The 23,220-nt window shown below is 39.3% G+C and overlaps 1 protein-coding gene across 9 annotated transcripts in view; it reads right to left on the bottom strand.

Annotated features, from left to right (window-relative positions):
- The window catches only part of TNRC6A (trinucleotide repeat containing adaptor 6A), a 97,457-nt gene that overhangs the window by 13,807 nt on the left and 60,430 nt on the right, over positions 1 to 23,220 (bottom strand). For 4 of the 9 annotated variants that reach the window (XM_045849206.1, XM_045849207.1, XM_045849209.1 and 1 more), the window contains 13 exons: positions 14,950 to 17,538; positions 13,507 to 13,683; positions 12,427 to 12,602; positions 11,247 to 11,279; positions 9,640 to 9,720; positions 9,286 to 9,337; positions 6,125 to 6,267; positions 5,592 to 5,738; positions 5,302 to 5,439; positions 4,721 to 4,849; positions 4,301 to 4,378; positions 3,833 to 4,043; positions 461 to 592 (listed from right to left, as the gene is read on the bottom strand). In XM_045849206.1, the coding sequence (XP_045705162.1) occupies positions 461 to 592; positions 3,833 to 4,043; positions 4,301 to 4,378; positions 4,721 to 4,849; positions 5,302 to 5,439; positions 5,592 to 5,738; positions 6,125 to 6,267; positions 9,286 to 9,337; positions 9,640 to 9,720; positions 11,247 to 11,279; positions 12,427 to 12,602; positions 13,507 to 13,683; positions 14,950 to 17,538 (4,086 nt within the window). The remainder of the gene's footprint in view (positions 1 to 460; positions 593 to 3,832; positions 4,044 to 4,300; positions 4,379 to 4,720; positions 4,850 to 5,301; positions 5,440 to 5,591; positions 5,739 to 6,124; positions 6,268 to 9,285; positions 9,338 to 9,639; positions 9,721 to 11,246; positions 11,280 to 12,426; positions 12,603 to 13,506; positions 13,684 to 14,949; positions 17,539 to 23,220) is intronic. The other 5 variants (XM_045849212.1, XM_045849213.1, XM_045849211.1 and 2 more) reach the window with 4 other exon arrangements.

Below are 23,220 nucleotides of genomic sequence, written 5' to 3'. Positions count from 1 at the left end.
AACATTTTAAAATATAACTGATGAAAATATTGAATCTATGTGATTTACATATATCAACCAAATATATAAAGAAAATGTATCACTATATAAGAAACTGATAGGAATCAAACTGTGGTGAAAGTTTTGAATACCCTACATCAGATTAAACTGCATAAATATTAACAAGTAAAACATTAGAACAATAAGTTTGCAAATCAATGGCAAAACCCTAGAAGACCATCAAAAGGGAAATTTTTAAAAAATATATAATCTGATATATATTTTGTACAATAACATAAGAAAGGTTAATTTTGCTTTTTTGGGGTTTAACTTTTACTAATAAAGCATTTTTAAAAATGAGAAAAAGGTGCTAAGAGAATTTGGCTTTTTAAAACATATATTTAAAATAAAAGCCTAAATTGGGTATTCCACAGTTTTGTTTTGCCTTTTTTTTTTTTTTAATTAAGGATGTATTTTATACCATGTTTGCTGGAGTTTTGATCCAAAGATGTGTTCACTGAAATGCTGTCCACTGTAGTCCACTTCCTTAATCTTGACTGTGGCTCTTTAATACTGTTCATATCCATATTTACATTCAAGTTTGAGTTCAAGCCTTAAAAATAAAATAATTTTTAAAAACTTTATAAAATATAGCACATTCTTCTTCAGATACAACTGCCACTTCCTAGAAAAATGTATGTAATAATCTAACACCTTCAATCCTGCCTAAGTCCCTTAATAAATGTGGCCCAGCCAAATGACAGACACCTGAGACTCCTCCATCCAAGCTTATGCAGAAAGAGAGTGGGGAGAAAGAGTCATAGCTAGGTTACCAGACAGCAACACAGAGAAATCCCAAGTAGCTACTCTGATACTCATATGATGTTTTCAAACCACAAAACTGTTACTATTATAAAACTGCCTTAACTGTGGGAAACTATTTCTCCACATAATTTTATTTTTAAATTCCTTGGAAAAATAAGAGAAAAAGTTTAAGAAGGCTAAATATTAAAGTTTGTAAGTTCATCTCTAATAAGATATATCTCTTCACCTATTTCCTAAGAATATCATACATGAAGAATTATCTTTGGTCACTTCCAGTTGCTATCTTTTGCTTGCAAACCAAACCATTTTCAACTGGCTGGCCAGCCAATGAAGACTGTCATTTAAAAGTAAAACTGTCCTGCTCTAACAATTGTACCTTAGGATCAGACTCACATACCCTAACGTACAACTTATTCCAACTCTGATGATGATATGTCAGACTTAGATATTCCCATGGAACAAAAATGGAAATTTCTATCTTCAGTACTTTGGTGAGAAAACTGACCCATTACTCCAGTGTTTCTTGAAATGTGATCCAGGGAAAATCAACATCAGAATCATTTGGCATGCTTGTTAAAAATAAAGCCAAAATCTTCTAAAGTTTAAAAAAAATGGTTTTAAATATTTTAATCTGACAACAGTCCACAGGATATTAAGTCCGACTTAAGAATTTTAAAAATACAAACTCTCTAATATCAAACCTATTAAAAAAATTTTTATTGATTTTAAAGAGAGAGGAAGGGGGAGAGATGGAGAAATATCTATGTGAGAGAAACATTGACTGGTGCCTCCCATACACACCTCAACTGGGAATCCAACTTACAACTTAGGTAGGTGCCCTGACTGGGACTCGAACCCCCAAACTTGCAGGGGTGTCCAAACTGAGACGTGCAGGCTGCATGTAAGCCAGGATGGCTGTGAATGTGGCCCAATGCAAAACTGTAAATATACTTAAAACATTATGAGATTTTTTTGTGTGATTATGTGTCACAATGTATTTAATGTGTGGCCCAAGACAACTCATCTCCCAGTGTGGTGCAGAGATGCCAAAAGGGTGGAAACCCCTAGATGAAGCTCCAAATAAGCCACATCAACCAGAGTTCCTACCTATTTTTGAAGAGATCAATTACAGTTGCTAGTCTCTGGACCCACCATTAAATCCAAGAGTTGACAAATCTTTTCTTTAATGGTTCAGAGAATAAATATCTTAGGCTCTGCAGACCATAAGGTCTCAGTGTTTCTATGTGACTGTTTTTAGAAGACAGAAGCATACATAGAAAATACATTAACAAAAGATCATGGCTAGCCCTGGCCAGTGTGACTCAGTTGGTTGGAGTGTCATCCTGTTGTGGGTTCAGTTCCCAGACACAGCACATGCCTGGGTCTCAAGTTTGATTCCCTGGGTTGATTCCCTGTCCAGGTGTGTACAATTCCCACTCTGGGCGTGTACAGGAGGCAACTGATCAATGCTTCTCTTTCACACTGATGTCTCTCCCCATTCCTCTCTCTAAAAGCAATGAAAAATAAAATGCCCTACTGTGAGGATTAAAAAGAGCGTGGCTGTATTCCAATATATCTTTATTTACAAAAATCAGGCAGCTGGCCAAATTCGGGCAACAGGCTGTAGTTTTCCAATGGCTAATTTAGAGAACAATACTGGTGTTTGCACAGATTAAGATTTATTTTGATCAGGAAAAAGTAGCTATTTCTGTAAAGCCATCCCAGATAGGAAATCCATATACAGAAAATTATCTCATTGGCCCTATATACATGTTAAGCATGCAATCAACCAGTGAATCATTTCTCTTCACTGGTGAGACCAAAAACTCTCAATGTCCTTGGGTATTATTCTCTTGCTACTACTACATATACTGCTGTCTCTGGGATCACCTAGTCCAGGGGTGTCAAACTCATTTCCACCAGGGGCCACATAAGCCTTGCAGTTGCCTTCAAAGAGCCAAATGTAATTTCAGCTCCTTAACTGTTAAGGAGTAGTTACATTTATACAGTCCTAAAATTATTTCAGCCCTTTGAAGGCAACCGCAGGGCTAATGTGGCCCTGGTGAAAATGAGTTTGACACCCCTGATCTAGTCACTACCAAATGGCTTCTACAATATTCACCTGTAGTGGTAACTGACAAGGAAACTGATTCTGGGACTGTAAAAAGACAGCTGAAGTCCCAAGGATTCAAAATGCAATTTAGGTCCCAGCTGAGAGTCCATGGCAGTACCAGCCTGGCCAGAGTCAAACAGCAGCAGGGCCCATGGCAGGTTCCAGTCTTGCCCATAGCCAGGACACGCTAGGTACCTAACCATCTTCAACACAGCTGGGCTAGCAACAAACAGAACGGCTTTACAAGAAACATTGTAAGGGAAAAGGGAAAGAAAAAGCAAAATGAACAGGGTGTGAACAAACAAGGTCAGAGAGGATCAAAAGGCACTAGAAGAAAAGGGATCTAAGGAAGGAGAACACATATAAGCCTCAAATTTCCAGAAGGAATCAAATTCTGAAGACATAGTGAAAAAAGGGCAAGGGAAAACTATAGCAAATGTGATAAAGGCAACCCGTTCTCCCATCCCCATTTTCTACATTCATTTCAATAATCATTTATAAATATTTAGATAATAATCAAATTTTCAGGTTCTGAAAACTATAATGTTACTGTTCTCAGTTGTTTCACCAGAGCAGTGCTGTTCAAAATTTCTCTGGTGTGCTGCTTTTAAAATAATAGTAACTTTGGCCTGCCCCTTCATATCCTATCATTAAGATATCTGGATCTTAAAAAGAAATAATATCTTTATTCTAACCCACTTTAAATATGACTGGAATTTTTGAAATAGTATGGTTTTCTTGAATGGAAAGCATGAAGCATGTTCCCTGAAGCACAAAGACAGGCTAAACCTAGAAGAGAGAATAGCTAAAGGACCACTGTAGCCTTCACAGGAGAACAGACCTGTCATGTAGGAGGAGGATTTAAGCTTGTGAGACACACAGATCGGCTGAGTGACTGGCCAAGGAGACACCAACCTATAGGAAAGTTGCTGAAAGCATTTATTGGTGATGGCCCTTTTTGCAGCTCAGGTGTAGTGTGGGGCATGACATTTTCAAGGAAAGATTTCATGGCTGGCTGATGGAGTGACTGCTGCTGAGATGGTGGCGTCTGCTGCTTCACCAACAGGTTTGGATCAAGTTGACGAGACTGTTGCATCATCTGCTGCTGTACACTAAGAGGCCGACCCTTAAAATGACAAAACAATTGGGAAAAATTGTGAAGAGTCTTTCCAGATACCCACATATTCTTCTTCATTTTTTCATTCCCTTTCCTCTGCTCAGCAAGGTGAACAGTCACCATGTACCAGTTGGTATAACTTCAGGCAAACAGGACTTAATAAACAACATATTTCATTGTTCTGATAAAGGCACTTTGAGTCTTGTTACAAGGGAAGTGATATGTGAGATGAGTTTCAGCACAGCAAGGAGAAGGTTTTTTTCTACCTGCTGGTCTTGCTGCTGCCGGTTCCCAGAAGGCACGCTTCTCTGACTCTGCGTCCTCTGCTGCTGTGCTAACAACCGCTGTAGGGAAGATTGCAGAAAGGCTGTCAGTATCATGCCATGGCAGATTAGCAATCTTCAGAGTGACTATGGTAAATTTGTCTCTGACCAGTCTGTTGAATTCAGGCTTTCATTCAACCTAAACGTCCAGGGAAATTGTTCCTGACCATCCTACCATCAATGCAACCCCACACTCAGCTGGGCTTGCTCTCATAGCCTCCTGCCCTCTGGGTTCACCACCATCTTCATTGACAAGACTGGAAGCTCCATGAGGGTCATGACTGCAATACTTCCTGTACAGCTCAGCAAACCAGTGGACACTCACTGAATGTATACCAAATAAGAGGCTATCAGTCTACTTACCTGTAACTGGGAGATCTGAGAAAGCTGGTTTAGTTGGGATAGCTGGTTCAGCACGGCTACCTGTTGAGGGCCAAAGAGCGGATTCAGGCCACCGTTGTTTGGTGCATACTTCAGCAATGAAACTGGAACCTTAGGATCACAATGGTAAGTTAATAGTGTGGTAGACAACTCAAACTAGCTAAATGCACTGTGTATTTTAAATTATCAACAGAGTCATTAAACCTGTGGACTATTATTTGGGAAGTTATGTACCTTCTGTTTTATTTACTTTACTAATTTATTGTTCACAAATTCTTTCATGAGTTAATTAGAAGATGAATCTTTTAACCAGGAAATGTGCTTTGGTATTACCCTCCTCAAGATGCTTTATGAAAGATAATGGTAAATTTTATATTACCTCTGACTCATTTTCTTCCCCTTCCTCTACATCCTTTTGTAATAACAGTGAATTCTGAATTAGGTGCAGTTTAAAGATGCCAATACAAATTATAATGACCAACCAGTCATCTCATTCAAATATAAAATTATTCATGGTTCTTTTTTAGGTAAATAGAAGGTAATTATCATGGAAGTTTATTAACCTGAGGGGAAAGTAATGGAGGAGGCACTTGAGCACGGAGATTAGGCTGCGATGAACTGAGAGGTTGTGCTGGAGGCTGCTGCAGGCCCCGGGGTTGTGCTGCTGTGTTTCCAACACCAAACATACTGGGATTGCCATTCTATAAAAACAAAGAGCCAGGTGTTCTTCAGGGACCAGCAGCTCATTACCACATCACACTACTGATTTAAACACAGTAACTACACGTGAGAGAAAGTTTACTGCTTCTACAAATCATTCAACAGAGAGCCTAAAATATACATGTAGACTTACCTGTCTAACAGAATTCAAGTTTTGCATACCCAGCCCTGCTATGGAGCCGAGGGCCTGGTTAGGTAGTGCACTATTTGAAGGGGGGAGCTTCATGCTCTGACTGGACATAAACTGCAAGTTTTGGGATTCATCTGCTACAATGCCATCCTGATTGGACAGACAGAAAGATGCGCAACACCAGCCAAGCAAACAAGTGGAAGGGAGAAATCATTGCAGGAACAGAAGAGAAGTCACATGACATTCCAGCATCAACAGGAAACAGGTAGAAAACAGAAGAGATCAGATTAGTGTTAATTCTAGAGCACATAAAAAGAAACCAAACATATTTTATGGGATTAAGAAGAAAATATAAATGCAATCCCTATGATAAACTAACACATTGAGAGGACAAAGAACTACAAATCCCATACGAGGATTCAGCATGGATTATAACACTTTGTATTATATTAACATTTTAAAACAGTAATGAGAAAATTATGCTATTACATGTATTGGTTTATTAGCCAGAGGGGTAAAACAAACAAACAAATTACCTTATCAAAATAAGGACTGCGCTCCATGGAAGACTCTTTGGAAATCTGAGGCCGAGAACCAGGGCCTTTCCCGACCGTTCGATTGTAATCACCAATATTTAGGCTATGTTTGTCTATGTCCATTCGTTTGTCTTGTAACATTCCTAATAAATGCAAGAAACTATGTCATCAAGTAGGAAGATAATTAACCTATTTGGTTTCACATAAATTTGCAATAGAAATCAAAATACTCCCTTCCTAGACTTAACTGACTTTTGCCTTGACAAGGACACAAGAAATGCACTTGCCTCTAGTCCATCTTAAATTCCTCAAAACTAAAGCTGGGCTTAGCAAATACTGTTTTTTTTCACTGAACCAATGAACTTGAAAATAGACCAGTAAAAAGCAGGTTAAGTCATCTTTGGTCATCTATAATCTGGCTAATTTTACAATAAACACAGTTTCCAGTAACCAGTAAGAACAGCAGCGGCACAAATGACTACTACCTAGTGTGCCCGACACCCCTCCATGTGCTCCATGCATTCCAGTCTAGTGCCTGCAACTCCTACTATCACCCCTGCCAGCATATGTTAAGGGTGGAGGCCAAATAGGCCTTGCTTTGTCCATTAATTTCCTCATTCTGATTTCTCTGCAACAAATATGACCTCCTCTTATGGAAACCCCATCCTGCAAAAATCACCTTTGCTTGAAACAGCCAGCCCCCCGGTTACCATCATACTTCAACAAATTTTTTAAACATGGACACTACTCTCTGCCTCCAGGCCCTTACCACATGCTCATCCTGGTTTCTTCCCTCCTCTCCACAGCTGGGTCTACTTCCACCTGTTTCTTCAATGCTGGGATATACCAAGGCTGACTCAGTCAAAACAGAGACACTGAGTATACTCTCTCCCTAAAAATGTACTTCCTTAGACTTAGACTACCAAGGTGTTGACAGTCGCTCCCATTCACATGCTCATCAAATACAAACATTGCTTTGACTTCATGCAGGAGCTCAGTCCATTATCTTTGCCTGCCTGCTAATAAGCACAGCCATTTGAATGCTCCATTGTCACTCTAACAGGTGACACCAAGCACCTTTCCCCATAGGATCTGATCTTCCTTCACGGGACCTGAGAGTGGCATCTTTCTTCTTCTAGTCACATAGACTTGAAAATCTTTCTCCATCTCCATGGCCCTCCTTTTCCATATTTTCTGTTCTCCAACTTCGTCTATCACTTTGTGGCAATTGCTGTCCTTTGAGATGTCTGTTACTGCCATCACCATCACAATACTTACTACCCTTATTCCAGGCAAGTGCAAAAGAAAAACTTTCAACAAAATGAAAATATTCTTAGAATAGGTTCATTTTAGAAATGTGGTTGGTTTCCTGAATGAAGTACTTTATATATTTTTTCCTTTCCCAAGTGATATGAACCTCTATCAGTAGAGGGTACAAGAGAGACATTGTAGGAAAAAAGTTTGTCTCCTGGTTCCAGTGCTCTCTCCTACAGCATAGGCAGTGCTCCTGGCACCTGGGGCTCCTGCCATACTTGCTCACCACGGGCTAGCAGCTCCCATCAGCAGCCCTAGGTAGTTCTGTAGCAGAACGGCTCCAGTGAGGTATCTCTCCTAGAAGGTGGATTTTCTATAATCCCATGGGTGGCACCTCAGTGACTTCTCTGTCATGCACTGAGCCGAGGCCATGTCCAAGAGTCTAGATCACAGCTCTGGGATGAGGTGGGGTAGGGGCAGGGGCTCTTCCTTGGGCATGCTATCACAGGCCTAAGATAGTGACTTCTCCTTTTATCTGCTCTTCATATATTCTGTAGAATATCCACATATTCTTTCCCTTTACCTCTTACTGACCAAACCATCATTACTCTAATACTACTCAATAATTCTTAATACATTTTTTTTAAAACTTACACTTTTTTAAAAGATTTTATTTATTTATATTTATTTTTAGGGAGGGAAAGGAGGGAGATAGATAGATAGATAGAGAGAGAAACATCAATGTGCAGTTGCTGGGGGTTATGGCCTGCAACCCAGGAATGTACCCTGGCTGGGAATCGAACCTGGGACACTTTGGTTCCCAGGCCGCGCTCAATCCACTGAGCTACGCCAGCCAGGGCTCTTAATACATTTTTTTTAAGTCATCACCCAAGGATATGTTTACTGATTTTAGAGAGACGGGGGGTGGGGGGGTGTGGAGACGGACATCAACTGGCTGCCGCCTATACGTGCCCTGACCAGGGACTGAACCCACAACCTGGGCATGTGCCTTGACCAGGAATCAAACCTGTAACCTTTTGGTGTACAGGACAATGCTCTCAACCAACTGAGCCACTGGGTCAGGGTTCTAATACTAATTCTTTATATTTATATTAAACTCTTCCTGTTCACATTACTCTGTAGTTTCTCTTGCCTAGACTCAGACTAAATACAACAATTGCTAAACTGCCCAGGCAAGCACACATGGGACGACCTTTTATCAAATTTACTCCCTCACCTCCACAATAAACTGGTTCAACTTTTGTTGATTCTAATTGCCACATCTCCACTGAATTAGATTTTTTTTAAAGATTTTATTTATTTATTTTTTAGAGAGGGAAGGGAGGAAGAAAGAGAGAAACATCAATGTGCGGTTGCTGGGGGCCGTGGCCTGCAACCCAAGCGTGTGTCCTGACTGGGAATCGAACCTGCGACACTTTGGTTCGCAGCCTGCACTCAATCCACTGAGCTACGCCAGCCAGGGCGATGAATTAGATTCTTGACACCTACTGTCTTCACTTGGAGTTCAGAAAATTCTTACTGGCTATTGCAACAAATCTCTAACTGGTTTTGCTATGTGTAGTATCTTTCTGTTTTCTGCTTCCAATGTTTTCTGTCCTAAAATACCTTCAATCTATAGTCAAGATTATTTTTCTAAAACACAAATCCAAATGATGTCATTTTCCGGCCTAAAATTCTTTAATTCCATGCTTCAGACTAATGTTACCACTACCTTAGCTTTACAGTGATTCATACTTTAAAGGCACACCAATTCTGCAATGGGAACCTAGGTTTCCTCTTTCACGGCCTAGGTAGGTAGGTGCTCTTTCAGTAGAATCATGTCACAGACATGTCCATGCATCAAGGACAAATATAAATTCAAACTGATCTATTTTTTTTTTTTTTACCTCCAGGAAGGTCCATCTTATTGCTCTGCACATTTTCTTCTGGTGAGTCTCTCTGAAGTTAAGAAAAAGCAGCAGGTTAGCAGACTTTAATTTATCAATGGAAATAAATAAAAAATGAAAATACTTTTATTTCATTGTGAAATTCAAGTGAAACGTAAAACCTCATTTTTCACTGTCTAATAAAATTCTTTTTAAATAAGATATGTGCTCATATTTTTTTTAGCTCAAACTAGAACAACAAAGGCTTGGTGGCCAATTATACTCTAATTTGAAAACAAACAAACAAAAAAAGAAATTAGGGTAAATTTACAGACCATTATTAAAGGAGGAGGAGGCTGTTAGGAAAACACTTACCGAAAAACTGATATTTGAAAACTGTTTAACAAATGGGTTTATCCATGCTTCTTCTTGTTTGTTTCCACCCTTCATCATTCCCTTTGCAAAATAAAAGAGTAGAAAGATGCCATAGCTATTTCTATTTATCTGGTATAGTGACGGATTAATAAACTTTAAGACAATTCCCAACTCTCATTTTTAGCCAATTTCTTTTCCAATCAACTCTTAACAGAGCTGTTAATAATTTAAAATCAACTTATTTGACTTTCAACTTCCTTTGCTCCAGTCCTCTGGTATAGCTGTAATGTACAGAGAAATCCCTAAAGGCAAGCAGTCAGAAGGAAAAGACAGAAGCAAAGGGCTTCAGTGACCCATTAAAAAGGTCTTCTGAATACAGAACTGTTCATTAGACAGTTTCCAATTTACAAATGGACTGTGTTCCGAAGGAAAAATTATAATTTGGATTTGTAGAACTCTCATACCAAACCAAAGTTAAAAGAGTCACTAGGTTCTCAGGTTAGTCCAAAGAATTTAACTTAATTCATAAGTTTATTATACTATGTGCTCTATACTAAAAAAATACATTTCCATATGATATTTTAAAATTTCAATTTGTGTTGCTAATAACACACTATCCCCAGCAGCAGCTAAAGCTGGGGTTCCTCCCACTTGGTGTTGGCTTTCTGATGCTAGTTAGGGTTTAGGCCATACAGAACTACACTGGAACATTAGTTGAGAGAATGGTCCATGATTAGCAGGGCGGTATACAGGGAGGCTGAAAGCCACAGAGACCAACGTCTCCCACTTATGTGAAGCTCACAGGACCATTCTCAGTCTGCTACCTTAATTTCCCTTCCCCATTGCTACTACCTATTCCTTCTGACTGTGGAATAGAACATAGCTTAATCTCCCCTCTAAAGGCAGGTCTCTGAAGCAAGCACCTAACTCTTTATGAGGTTCTGAAGTTGTCTTTGATTCCTTTCCTCTTTTATACCCACCCCCACACTAACTGGTTGCCAAGGCCTTCTGTCCTTCTATTATAAATGTCTCTCAAATCAGTCCTTTCTGCTATGGATCCATTCTTGTTTCTCAATCCAGGCCCTCCTCTCTAAACAGTGAATATGGAAGCTTCTCAACTTAGATCCCTAACTCTGATCTTTTCCTCTGTTCCAGTTTATCTTTCATTCTATCACTGGTTAACATTCTTTAAAGAAATTAATCTTAAAAATCAAACTGATGTTACCTTCTATTCAATTTCATTGGCTCCATATTTATACAAACTAAAGTTCAAATTCTTGGGCATGGTACTGAAAACCCTTTACAATCTGCCCTTAATCTAACTGCAGAGCCTGATCTCCTCACTTTCCAGAAACTCTCTATTTCGGTGATATCCCAACCCCCAGGCATGTTCCTAATTAAAGCTGACAGTGCTTAGAGTGCTTCTAAGACCCGAACTAGATAAACTCAGAGCTCCTTGAAGGTGCTGCTCATATCTTAGTGTTTTGAACCCCCAGCACCAAGAACAGTACCTGGCACACAGCAGAGGCTAAATAAATGTTTGCAGTTGCTTTCTAAAAGATTTTTACTAGCAGAAACAAAGGAGAAAGAGTAAAAAGGCTACACACCCTTTCCCTTCTCCTTTTTTTGCCACTCAGACCCTGTAAGGAAAGACAAAGTCACAAAACAGCATGGTCCAGTAGGAAGAACACGGGGTTTGGACTTGGAAGACCTAAACTTAAGTCTTTGCTCTGTCTTTACTAGTTATGCAACTTTGGGCAAGTCACCACTTTTTCCAGTCTCGAATTCATTAGTATTGTACCTCAGAAGGTTAAAAAGATCAAATGATTCATGTAAAATATGGGAAAGCACTTCATAAGCCACATGGTAAGGCAATAGGCAAATTCAGCCAAATTAAAAAAAATTTTTTTAAATGAAAATGACAGGTCCTAGACTTAGAATTCCAGGATTAATGGAGAGGTACCCTGGCAATCAGCTGATCTTAAGGCCTCTCAGGAAGGAATGGTTTCAAACAGGGTGGAGAGGATGCATTAGAATCACCTGGGAGACTGGGCACATATTTTGAAAATGGTCTCCAGGAGAGGAAGACACCAGCATCCAACACTACCTTGTAATAACCAGTACCCCAAACTTGTGGTTCTTCAGCCTAGCTCTGCAGCAGAAGCATTGGGAAGCTTGTCTAGGACAAGAAATGTGGTTCAATTTCCCAACTATAGCAGATCTGGGATGTAGAAAACTACTTTTAACAAATCCCACATGATTCTGATGTACAGTCAGGTCTGGGAATAAGAGTTATCCACATATAAAAGCAACACGAGCTTGGCTCGTTCCTAGGAATTTTCGTCACAGGACCTTTGGGGATGGGAAAGGGACAAAGATAATGGGTGGATAAGGAGGATAATGACTCTGGGTACAGGGGAGGTTGGGGACTCCAGGTGAGATGGAATGGGAGATGAACTGGCAGTGGGATGGCAAGAGTCAACATGGAGATTTGCCCTTCTCTTCCTCTTCACCACTGCAGGCACCACCCTAGAGTGAAGGGTTCTCCCAGGCAGCACTGGTGGAGGGGAGGAGGAGAGAAATCCCAAGCTGTAGCAGTGGGGAGAAAGGAAGTTCCTGTGGTCTTATGTTTTCCTAGGTGGCTGCCCATACAAGAGGCTATACCTAAGTTGGGGACTGCCCGGACTATACTGAATGCCATAAATGGGCAAGCAGAACATTAAATTTCTGTGGGTAAACTATCTTTGGAATTTAAAGTTTCAAGGGCAATGCCCCTTGAATGTTTACCTTTGATGACATTTTCTTTGTATATGGTGGCCAATTTAAAGATGAGTTAAGCTCTTGAGAAGAATTACTATTCCACATTCCAATCTCCACATCCTCTTCCTCTTCCCAGCCAGTGGGGCGATTTCCAGGCAGTGGCATATCTTCACCACACCAGCCATCTTGCATAGATTTTGGCCCTGGTTATGGATTTGTAATACAAAGAAAAACATGCTTTAATAAAACAATTCTTTCTGGAGGATGAGCATACATTAACAGGGTAAGGTGCAGGAACAACCTAAAAACCCCACTTGTTTTTCCCTTCCCAGATTTGCATAGCAGGAGTGTATGTTATATACCAAGTTGAAAGTTTCATTAAACAAGAATTTATTTTTGTTAAAAATTCCAAAAAAAATATCTTCCATGCTTTCACGAATCAGTGTGTTCCTAAACACAGGTCGATGGTGGCATTCTTGTTCACAATCACTTAATCTGGATGGTGATGCACAGGGCAAAGAGAATGGATGAAATTTAGAAGAGTTCTTTTTCATACATATTTTCAGGAAGAGTGATCAAAAGTATTACAAGCATTATGCACAAAGTATCCTGTGTCTACACTCAGCCTTTGGAATTTCTATGGGATGTTTCATACACAACCTATGGCACAGTGACAATGTTCATCTGAATGATGAGCTACTTCCTGAACTTTGCTCATTTTCTATATAATGTTCAGGGAATCATCTGGAATCTGAGCCAGACAGTTTGCATGTGTGTCCCCATAATTACTATATTCGGTTTCTCACGTTGAATAGCCTGAAAGCTGCTTGACTATTTCCAGATAATCTAATTTGGTAAAATATAATTGAGATTTGGTGAAGTATTATGCAAATCATTAATATTTGCAGTTCTAAGGAAAATTAGAAAAGATAGGGAAATTCGGAAAGATAAAAGAGCAAACCATGTTACACAAAGAGTCAAATAGTATCATCTAGTATAATGATACATGGATATCTTAACAATGACATAAACATTATCCAATTAATTATATTCAATGAGAGTTCACCACTGCTACAAAAGAGCTACCAGGGATTATCAATAACTTACCAGATTTGCTTAACGCTTGTGGACCAACAGAGCTGGAGCCCCACGTGGATGTGTTGGATGCCACAGCAATGGGTTCCCCCCAGCTGGGACCACTGTCTATGGGTTTACCCCATGCTGAAGTACCATTATCCACAGTTGTGGCTGGAGTAGAAGGCTCCCCCCAGGGCTCACCCCAGCCTTTAGAAAGTGTGGGAAAAGAAGTCATCAGCACATGGTAGGGAGGTACAGTGGAATCAGAGGCAATAAGGAATACTTAGGGAACAAAAGATGAAGAACTTCACATATATGTACTAAATAGTGATGTTGTGATGGGCAAAAAGATGGCATCTGTTTTACATAAAGAAGATAAATCATTTCCCATTGTTTAATTTAACTGTAATGTGTGAATATTTTTTTCACCTTTTCTTTCATATCTGCCCTCTGGGTATAGAACACATTCTTTTGAATAACCTTAATTATGGCAAGTCATCCTCCTTTGAAGATAAATAGAATATCCTGGAAAGTCAAGTAAATCTGAACCAAACGCAGTGAATTAAAGCAGATGATCAAGCTGGGGAATAATGAGTGTACAAAATTTTTACTGTGAGTGCAACCTTTCAACATCACCAGCCTGGATATCTTATATTTATAGGTGCTGAACAATGCTTCTTAAAAATTTTGCAGTACTATCAAGTTGTCCAAAGACAAAGCCATAAACATGTTTAAAAAAAAAACCCAAACAGCTTTCCTCTTAGATATGCAGCTGTTTCTTCAAAAAATTAAACTAATTAATAAACTATACTCAGGGAAAAAATTAGGCGCTGAAAGGTTAGTTCATGAAAACACTCCTACTCCACATCCAGTTAACTAAGACAATACATTCCAATGACACTTAATGAAAATGTCATTATCCAGATCATCACAGGGACAGAAATCAGTTCCTTGTGATAAGGGGAAGGTGAGAATATATTCAAAAGGTACTGTCAAATGTGTTAGGCACACACATACACACTGTATCTAACAGACTTGGATTTCATGCCTACCCAAATAAATCCTTTCTGAGGCCAAATACAGTACAATACTTCATATTTAGAGTATTATTGTTAATACCTGTTTTATTTCTGAGGATACTTTAGTCAAATAATAAAAACAGAAAGTTCAACTTGACTGAAAAACTGAGAAAAGTGTACAGCACCCCCACTTGACACCATCTTCCCTACTCTACCTTCCATAGCTTTCCTAATAGAGAACAGAGTATGCAGGATTCACACCTAATACTGCTGAAGGCAGAGCTGCTCCCTGATGGTGAACACCTTCCCTTTAATTTATAAGCTTCTCCTGGATTAGAGTAAAACAGGCCCCTGTATGCAGAGCAAATACTCTGTTTAAACATTTTATTATAAAGTAAACTGAAACAAGGCTCACAGTTCTGTGAAATAACAACTCCACAAAGTAACAACTCACCAGAGCCACTGCCTGTCTCTGGGGTTGAGATGGCACTTGCAGACGGCAGCAGCTGGTGCACCTGTGCTTGCTGGTCTGAGCGGCTGCCACCACTTGGGACATTTTTGTTCCACATGTTCACATTCTTGTAGTTGTATTTGCTGGGATCTCCCCAAGCTGAGGTTCCATCATCAATTTCCATTTTGCGCCGTATGGATTCTGGAGATGGTTCCTCCCAGCCTGTGGGTTCTTCTTCTTTTGTTGGGGCTGGAATAGGTCCTCCTAGCCAGCCTGTACCAGAGGGTTTGCCTGGAGCTGAAGGGACTCCCCAAGACCCAACAATGTCTGGTTGCTTGTTCCAGTCTGGAGAGCTGACTGGCTTTGCCAAATCTCCCCAACCCAGCGAATGACTAGCCTTTGGAGGATCTCCCCATCCCTGGGAAGAGTTAGGTTTAGAAGATTCATCCCATCCTGATGAATTATTTGGATTTATATTATTTCCCCAAGTAAAAGAACTAGTTTTACCAAGTTCATTCCAACCAGAAACAGACCTGTCACTGTCACTACCTCCTGAGCTAGACTTCTTATTAGCCTCACCCCAATGGTCACTCCTTGATGTATCTCCCCAGTTATCACTGGCAGAAACAGACCACCCTTGGTTTGATTTTTGTCCATCACCCCAGCCTTGTTTGTTCTTTTGCACCTCATTCCACGTGGACTTTTCTTCTTTGCAATTCCCCCATTGATTGCTCTTGACCATTCCTGTAGCAGCAGAATCATCTTCCCATCCCCCCTGGCAGTTTGAGCCTTTGGAATCTCCCCACCTCAGAGCAGGCTTGGGATCTCCCCACCCCGATACAGATGAGGTATCATTACTGTTAGGGCTAGTCTTGTCTATGCATGCCCCTGAGTTAAAAGTCTGTGTTGCAGAGCTCCCCCAGGCCTCTGTCCCATTGTCAGTCTTTCTTTCCCCTCTAGGTGACATCTCGGTATCCCAGGCAGTATTCTGCTTAATAGGAGTCTGTCCCCAACCAGAATTGGATAGGACACGTGGATCTAAGTCAGTTCTGTTAACAATGCTTTGGAGTAATGTGTGCTGATCAATTTTTCTTCTATCTCTATTCTGACTCTCCCCAGTGACTTTTTCCTCGAGGCGTCCAGTGCTTTCTGTACTACCTTCACTGTCCACTGTACCTCCTGTTTTGGCCCACACACTGTTTTGCTCATTTGTCTGAGATGTGGCAGAACCCTGATCCTCTTCCTCAGTAGAATTCCATCCATTTGTAAACTTCTTACCATTGCCATTTGCACTGTCACTGGAATGCTGATTGCCAGGCAGTTTGCTCCACTCCACGCTGGGTACATTAGTGCCAGTGTTTTGTGCAGGAGTTCCCCAGCCTCTTCGACTCCCTCCAGAGTTTGCACCATTTCCACTTCCCCAGGATGGACTCCGGGAATTTGTGGCCCCAGACTCCCACACACCTCCTCCTTTATTTGTGTTAACTTGAAAATTAGTGCCCACAGGTCCATTTATGCCAGGCTGCATTAGAGTTGCATTCACAGTGTCACCATTAGCTTGGCCGTTAGGACTTGAACATTTGTCTCCAGAGTAGTTAGAACCATAGGCACCCCATGTAGTACCATAAGAGCCTGCACTTTTTGACTCTCCATTGCTAAGGTGAGAAAGGGAAGTGCCATTCATAACCGATGGAGCCTGTATCTGAGGATGATTCATTGTGCTCACACGCCAGGCCCCCGCGTTACTAGGCAGTTCATTATTCTGTACTGAACCGGAGTTTGGTAAACTAGAGGTCATAAAGTTAGTAGTGTTATTTGGTCCAGTTATTTCAGTGGTGATATTCTGAGGTTGACCACTGAATGAAATCTTCTGTGTACCACTTACTTCAGATTCACAAGTTTCCTGAAGGCTTGCCCAGGTACCATGGGTAGAAGAACTACCCACTTTAGAGTTAATACTCTGATTGTTAGACATCTGGCCTATGGTACTGCACTGAATATTGATGCTAGAGCTACCACTCCCTACAGGCCCTTTTAGGGCAAGTCCGCTGTTCTCTAATACTGGCCAGGCACCATGGTTGCTAACTGAAGTCAAAGTGCTTGGATTTACCCCTCCATTTGATGAAGAGCTTACAGTGCCCCAAGCATTCACTCTATTGTTGCTACTTTCTGACTTGTTTTCAGGAGCATCCACAGACACCTGACATGTGCTTGTTACAACTCCATGGGAGAAACCCCAGGGCCCAGTACTGCTTCCACGGCCCACACTATTGCTGCTGCCACCACCAACCACAAATTTGTTTTGGGAGCCAAGTCCAATGCTGTTCCGAAGACCATCTTTTTCACCACCTGTGCTCCCTGAAGCCATGATAGTGATGTTTCTTTCTGATTCAGAAATGGAGGCGGAATCAGCATCCATACATTCTGAAGCCAACTCTGGATCACTGCCAGGGACCAAGGGCCATGCTTCTTTTTCAGGGGAGTCGTTTACAACAGCATCCTGACAGTCTGTGCTACAGTCACTTGTAGAAGGCACAGGTCCCTGCTGCGAATTTTCATAATGAGATCCGCAAGTATTATTATGGTTTGTATCTAGAATAAAAGAAAAACACAAAATTTTATGAAGTGTTTGCAAAACTGATGACTACATGATAAATGTGTGTGGCTACTCAACGTCAACAAGAATATTTGGGAGTATGGTTACAAGTGTACCGATTACATCCCAGCCACTTTCCACATCCAATGATCAGTTCCACACAGGGAGGGAGTTCTACACTTTGTTCACTGATGTTGTCTCTGAGCCTAGAGCAGTACCTGGAACATAAGAGTTCCTCAATAAATATGTGCTAAATAAATGAACTGCTAACTTATCAGCAAGTAAAAGAATGTGGGAGTCAGGAAGGAGGAAGTGATAGTAATGTATTAGTATGTATGTATAAAGCAACCCAGGCTTAGAGGCCTGACATGGGAAAAAGGGGCTGAGATGTTGAAGAGTAAGGACAAGTGAACAGGACAAACTTGTAGAAATACAGAAATGGGCAAAGTAGATTTACAGTTGTAATACAAATAAATAATACAATAATTAATAAATAATAATACAAGAATAAACTCCGTGCTTCGTACATTCACAACTCTAAAACCTACTTTTGCCCACCCTCTGTATATTAGGAATCCTTTTCTAGCCTTTCTTTCTTAGAATAGCTTTTTCACATATCTCTTTTGGGTACTATGACAAGTTTATTAAAACTACAAAGTCTTTTCCATATGTTCCCATTTATTAGTGTTCATATACAAATATGAAATGCTACAGACAAGTTTACAAAGTCTTTGCTATTATATTTCCATATCATTAGTGTTCATAGTCAGCCTGGGATAGTAGACATAAGAATATTTTTAATTCTTCCTTTTCATAAAAATTTCTTAATTTACCTACATAGCCATGTTTATTGTAAGACAATAGAAAAATTGTTAATTGCTATATTAAAGATCACAGGATTACTATAATTAAAATTTAACTGCTGACACTGAAGGCAATTAATGACCAATCTTATAATTTGACTTACTACTATATATTATCATATAGTTATTTTACAGCAGACAGAGCAGGCAGTAGTGCTTCTGATTCAGTTTAAGGATCTGGTATAGTTAGAAATTCTCACAGGTATTAAGCTACAGAAGATGGTTGCAATTAGACTGTCCTTAGTGGTTGCCTATATTGTCAATTGCTTTAGAGGGATAATCAGAATTATGTGCAGTGCTTTTAAATAACATACACACTCAAGTCATGCCCCAGACCTAACGAACCCACAACTGGGTTATAGGCCTAGAAAACGAATGTAATTCACTATTAGAGTATTGCTAACAGGAAAATCAGGTTCATCTCACATCATTTTCTTTCAAAGCATAATTGTTAAGCAGCAAAAGGTAATGGAACTAGGAAGAGTAGCAGGAAAAAGGACTGGAGAGACACCAAAAATGTATACATAATTCAAATATAAGTATTTTAAAGTATAGTAACTATTTTCAATCCCTGTTTAAGAACCATTTTTTTAGGCTGACACAAAGTTAGTCATCTTTCAGTGCCCAGAAGGAAATAAAAGAATATCAAAAAGCAGTTAATCTTACTGGATAAAAACAAATCAATATGCCAGCACCTGAACTACCAGCAACATGTACGGGCCATGTACTTCATGTGTACTTTGTCACTGAAACCTTGGAACAATCATAGGGCACAGGTATATCCTCACAAGTACCTCCTGCCAAAGGGAAAAATAATCCCACTTATTTGTTAATTTTTCTCATCTCAGTAAACTTCTTAAAACCTAAGATTTATCTTTGATTCCTTCCTGTACATACACACACACACAAAATCCAAACATTATAAGCCCCAAATCCATCCACTTTCCTCCATATCTAAAACAATGAAGCTACCACCATCATTTCTTTATGGACTACAGCAAAAGTATTTTTGTTGCCATTATTTCCTTGTTCATGTGTGTGTGCACACACTGCCACCTCCACACAGCAGAAATAAGATTTTAAGATTGGGAATGTTAGACTAAATTAGCTGAGTTGAAAACAAAAAGAAGAACTTGGAATTTAACAATGAAACATCGAAGCATTACCATAACAGGAAAAAGGTGGGATATTTGTCATCAACAACCTTGTGCTGAAAGTATGAACCAATGAAATATGACCCCGAAATGAGGTAAAGATATCAGGTAAGAAACAGAAAAGGGTAACATGTAAAAAGCAATAGTTTTCTATACTACAGGAAAAAACAAGTGCAAGGGAAAAAAGATTCTCACTGCAACAGCCACAAAAAACTAAAAAGCAACTTGGGAAAAAGCTATATACAAACCGTTAAAGTCATATATGATTAAACTTGTATTTGTAGGCCATAGAAGAGAAATTATGTATGGAAATTTTCTGAATAGGAAACCATGACAATGTTTGAAGTTTAATCCAATTATAGGAAATGGCTAACAAGAGTCTCTAACTTGATTAAAGTGATTTAAAAATTCACATAAATTAAATGAAAATTTTAAAAATCTCAAAAAGAGAAGTGACAGCATGTAAAGGGGGAGGAAGAACTGCATTATCATGCAGTTTAACAGCACTGTACTAACAGAGTATATAAGCATTTCAGTTGAGCAGAAAAAGTAATGCAAAAATAGACCTAAGTATATGTCAAAGGCTGTATGTTAAAAGTTAGCATTTTAAATCAGTAGGAGAAAAAGAATATATGATACTTTTAAAATATATTTTTAGTCAGATAATTGTCACCCTGACCACTGTGGATCAGTTGGTTAGGCATCATCCTGCAAAGCATAGGCTGCCAGTTCAATTCCCGGTCAGGGCACATCCCTGGGTTGCAGATTTGGTCCCTGGTTGAAGAGTGTACGAGAGGCAAATGAATCGGCGTTTCTCTCACATCATTATTTCTCTCCTTCTTTCTCCTTCCTTCCCCTCTCTCAAAAAATTAATTAAGTGTAAATGAGACAATTTTCCAAATAATTCCAACTGTTAAAAGATGAAAATATGAAGTTATCAGTGAATGAGACCTTTTCATACACAAAAGCAAAGAAAGAAACCGTTAAAAAACAGACTTGACCACAAAAAAGTGAAGTTTTTTTATGTCAGAATACACACATATACAAAAGCCAGCAAAAACACACATTTTGCAAACTAACTCTATCACCTTTAATATTAGTGAAAATTTCTCTCAGAATCTTGTCTGAACCTCATTTGGAGATGGTGGTGGTCTAAATTTGTCTTCTGCTATATATTCCTATTTTTAGAAAAATAAGGAGAAATGCCCACAGTAATTATTTGATAAAATTCCATTTTTAATCTGGTACTTAACTTGATACTTCAAAAAAAACTAAATTAAAAGGCTATTTCTTTTTCTAAAAGATTTTATTTATTTTTAGAGAGAGGGGAAGGGAGGAGGAAAGAAAGGGAGAGAAACATGGATGGGGAGAGAAACACTGATCAGTTGCCACTCACAATCTGGGACCTGACCTGCAACTCAGACATGTGCCCTGACTGGTAATTGAACTGGTGACCTTCCGGTGTGTGGAATGATGCCCAAACCAACCAAGCCACACCAGTCAGGACAAAAAGACTATTCCAAAAATTGCATTTACCAAGAGTGGATCACAAAGACCTTTTTAGTTATGAAAAACATTATAGCTTAGAAAAATGAGGTGTGTGTGTAGATATTAGTCTAACAAAAGGTGTAATAAGAATGAGACTCCTCAACAATGACAGCTAAAACGTTTCATAGCCTATTTCAGAATTGAAAGAAGACAAATAATCTATTTCCCTTACAGACAAGGAAGCTAAAACCCATCATTACAAATGATCTGGAGAATAAACGCATGGAAAAATGATTAAGTAGAAGATGATCATTGAGCTTTTACAGGAAATAATAAGAAACACTAAGATTGTAAGTCCTTGAGCAGGTGGTAGCAAAGGGACAGTTGGGTTTTATTGAGTGTATGCAAAATACAAATTTTTATACACTTGCACTGTTGACAGTTTGGATGACTGCACTTAACTGAGAATTATCTGAAGTCCAAAGCATCAGCAGCATCCTGCTTTCATACACAATTACCTTAGGAGAGCAGGAACAGCTCAATCATCACACCTGAGAAGGGATATAATAGTGCATTACACTATTAGGGATGTAACAGCACCTGCTCAGGAAGACCAAAGAGCGTGTGTGGGGGCAGAACAAAGACTGGTCAGAAGTCAAGTGATTTATTCAGGAAGAATTTAAATCCAGGAAAATTCATATATTTTTCATATTAAATTTTTAGCACATAACAAAATAGTGAAACATGTGTTGTCCGCCTTAAAGATTTTCATCTCTCCAGAAAGGAAAAGACCTTCAGAAATAAACAATACTTGGGTTTTATAGTATTTCCAGAAAGTATGAAATGGTACCATTGGAAATGAGAGAATCTTAGATGCACAATTTCAAATATCACCTAATTGAGAAAAATACAAAATGTTTCTTTCAGTTATTCTAGCTTCTAGCCCAGGGGTTGGTAAACTTCTATAAAAGTCCAATTAATAAATAATTTAGGTTTTGTTTGCAAGATGGTCATTGTGGCAACTACTCTGTCAATGGATACCTATCAATGTAACTTGAAAGCAGCCACAGACAACATGCAAAGGAATGCGAGTGGTGACCAGCAGGCTACAAGCCAATCTCTGTTCTAGATTTAAGACAATGGCAATAAATACCACAACCAAATGTAACACATGGATCATGACTGGTTTCAGGTTTGAGAGCTGGGGTGAGGGTGGTGGGAAACAGCTATAAGACATTCTGGGCTGTTGTTCTAGACCAGATGGTGAGTGACTCAGCCAAGTTAAGTGATGGTGGCAGCAGTGCAGATGAGAAAGAAAAGCTCAAAGATATTTTAGAGTTAAAATCAGCACAGCATGGTAAACCAGTGGCCTGAGATAGCAGGAAGAAAAGGGGAGAGTTAAGCATGATTTAAAGATTTTCAGATGGGTGTTTGGATGAATGGGGGTGCCAACCTTTTAAGCAATGGAATCCAGAAGGAGAAATGGCATTTGGCAAGATATTGAGTTCAATTTTGGACATGGTGAGTTATAAGGGGCCCAAAATCATCTGAAGACATCCAGACCAAATACATGATCCTAAAAATGGAGAGTGATTTGAAACAAAACCATGGGAGGGAATAAAATCTGAAAACTGGTGAAAAGGAAAATGAAAAAAATGAGAGCTTTAAGAAGGAGAAAGTGATCAACAACAGAACATGCAGACATCTATTAAGATAAAAACAGAAAAGTCTGTTTTTACTGTATTTAAAAATAAAACTGTTTGTGCTTGACATTCACAAGACCAGTGACCTAGTAAGAGCTATGTTAGTCAAGTGAGCAGGATTTAGATTACAGAGAACTGAATGAAGTAAGGTATTAGAGATTGCAAGTATAGACTATTCCTTTAAGAATTCAGAGACAAAGTAGAGGAAAGAAATTCTATAATAGCCTAAAGAGAATGGGGGCTGAAAGGAATGTAAAGGATGGTAAAGATTTGATTGAGCATGTTTACAGATTAAGGGGGAAGGTACAAGCTGAGAGCCTGCAGATGTTACAGGGCAGCAAGGATGTATACCACACTGAAAAGACAGTGAAGCGCACAGGTGGAAGGAAAGTACTTTAATCAATAGAAATTTTAATGTTAATTTTTTGTTCCCATTAAAATAGCCCTAATTCTCAGTGTTTTACCATTAT

This window comes from Phyllostomus hastatus, unplaced genomic scaffold (assembly GCF_019186645.2).
Source record: "Phyllostomus hastatus isolate PE091 unplaced genomic scaffold, TTU_PhHast_1.1 phas_contig_64, whole genome shotgun sequence".
Taxonomy (NCBI): domain Eukaryota; kingdom Metazoa; phylum Chordata; class Mammalia; order Chiroptera; family Phyllostomidae; genus Phyllostomus; species Phyllostomus hastatus.
This window is presented reverse-complemented; position numbering and strand designations above follow the sequence as displayed.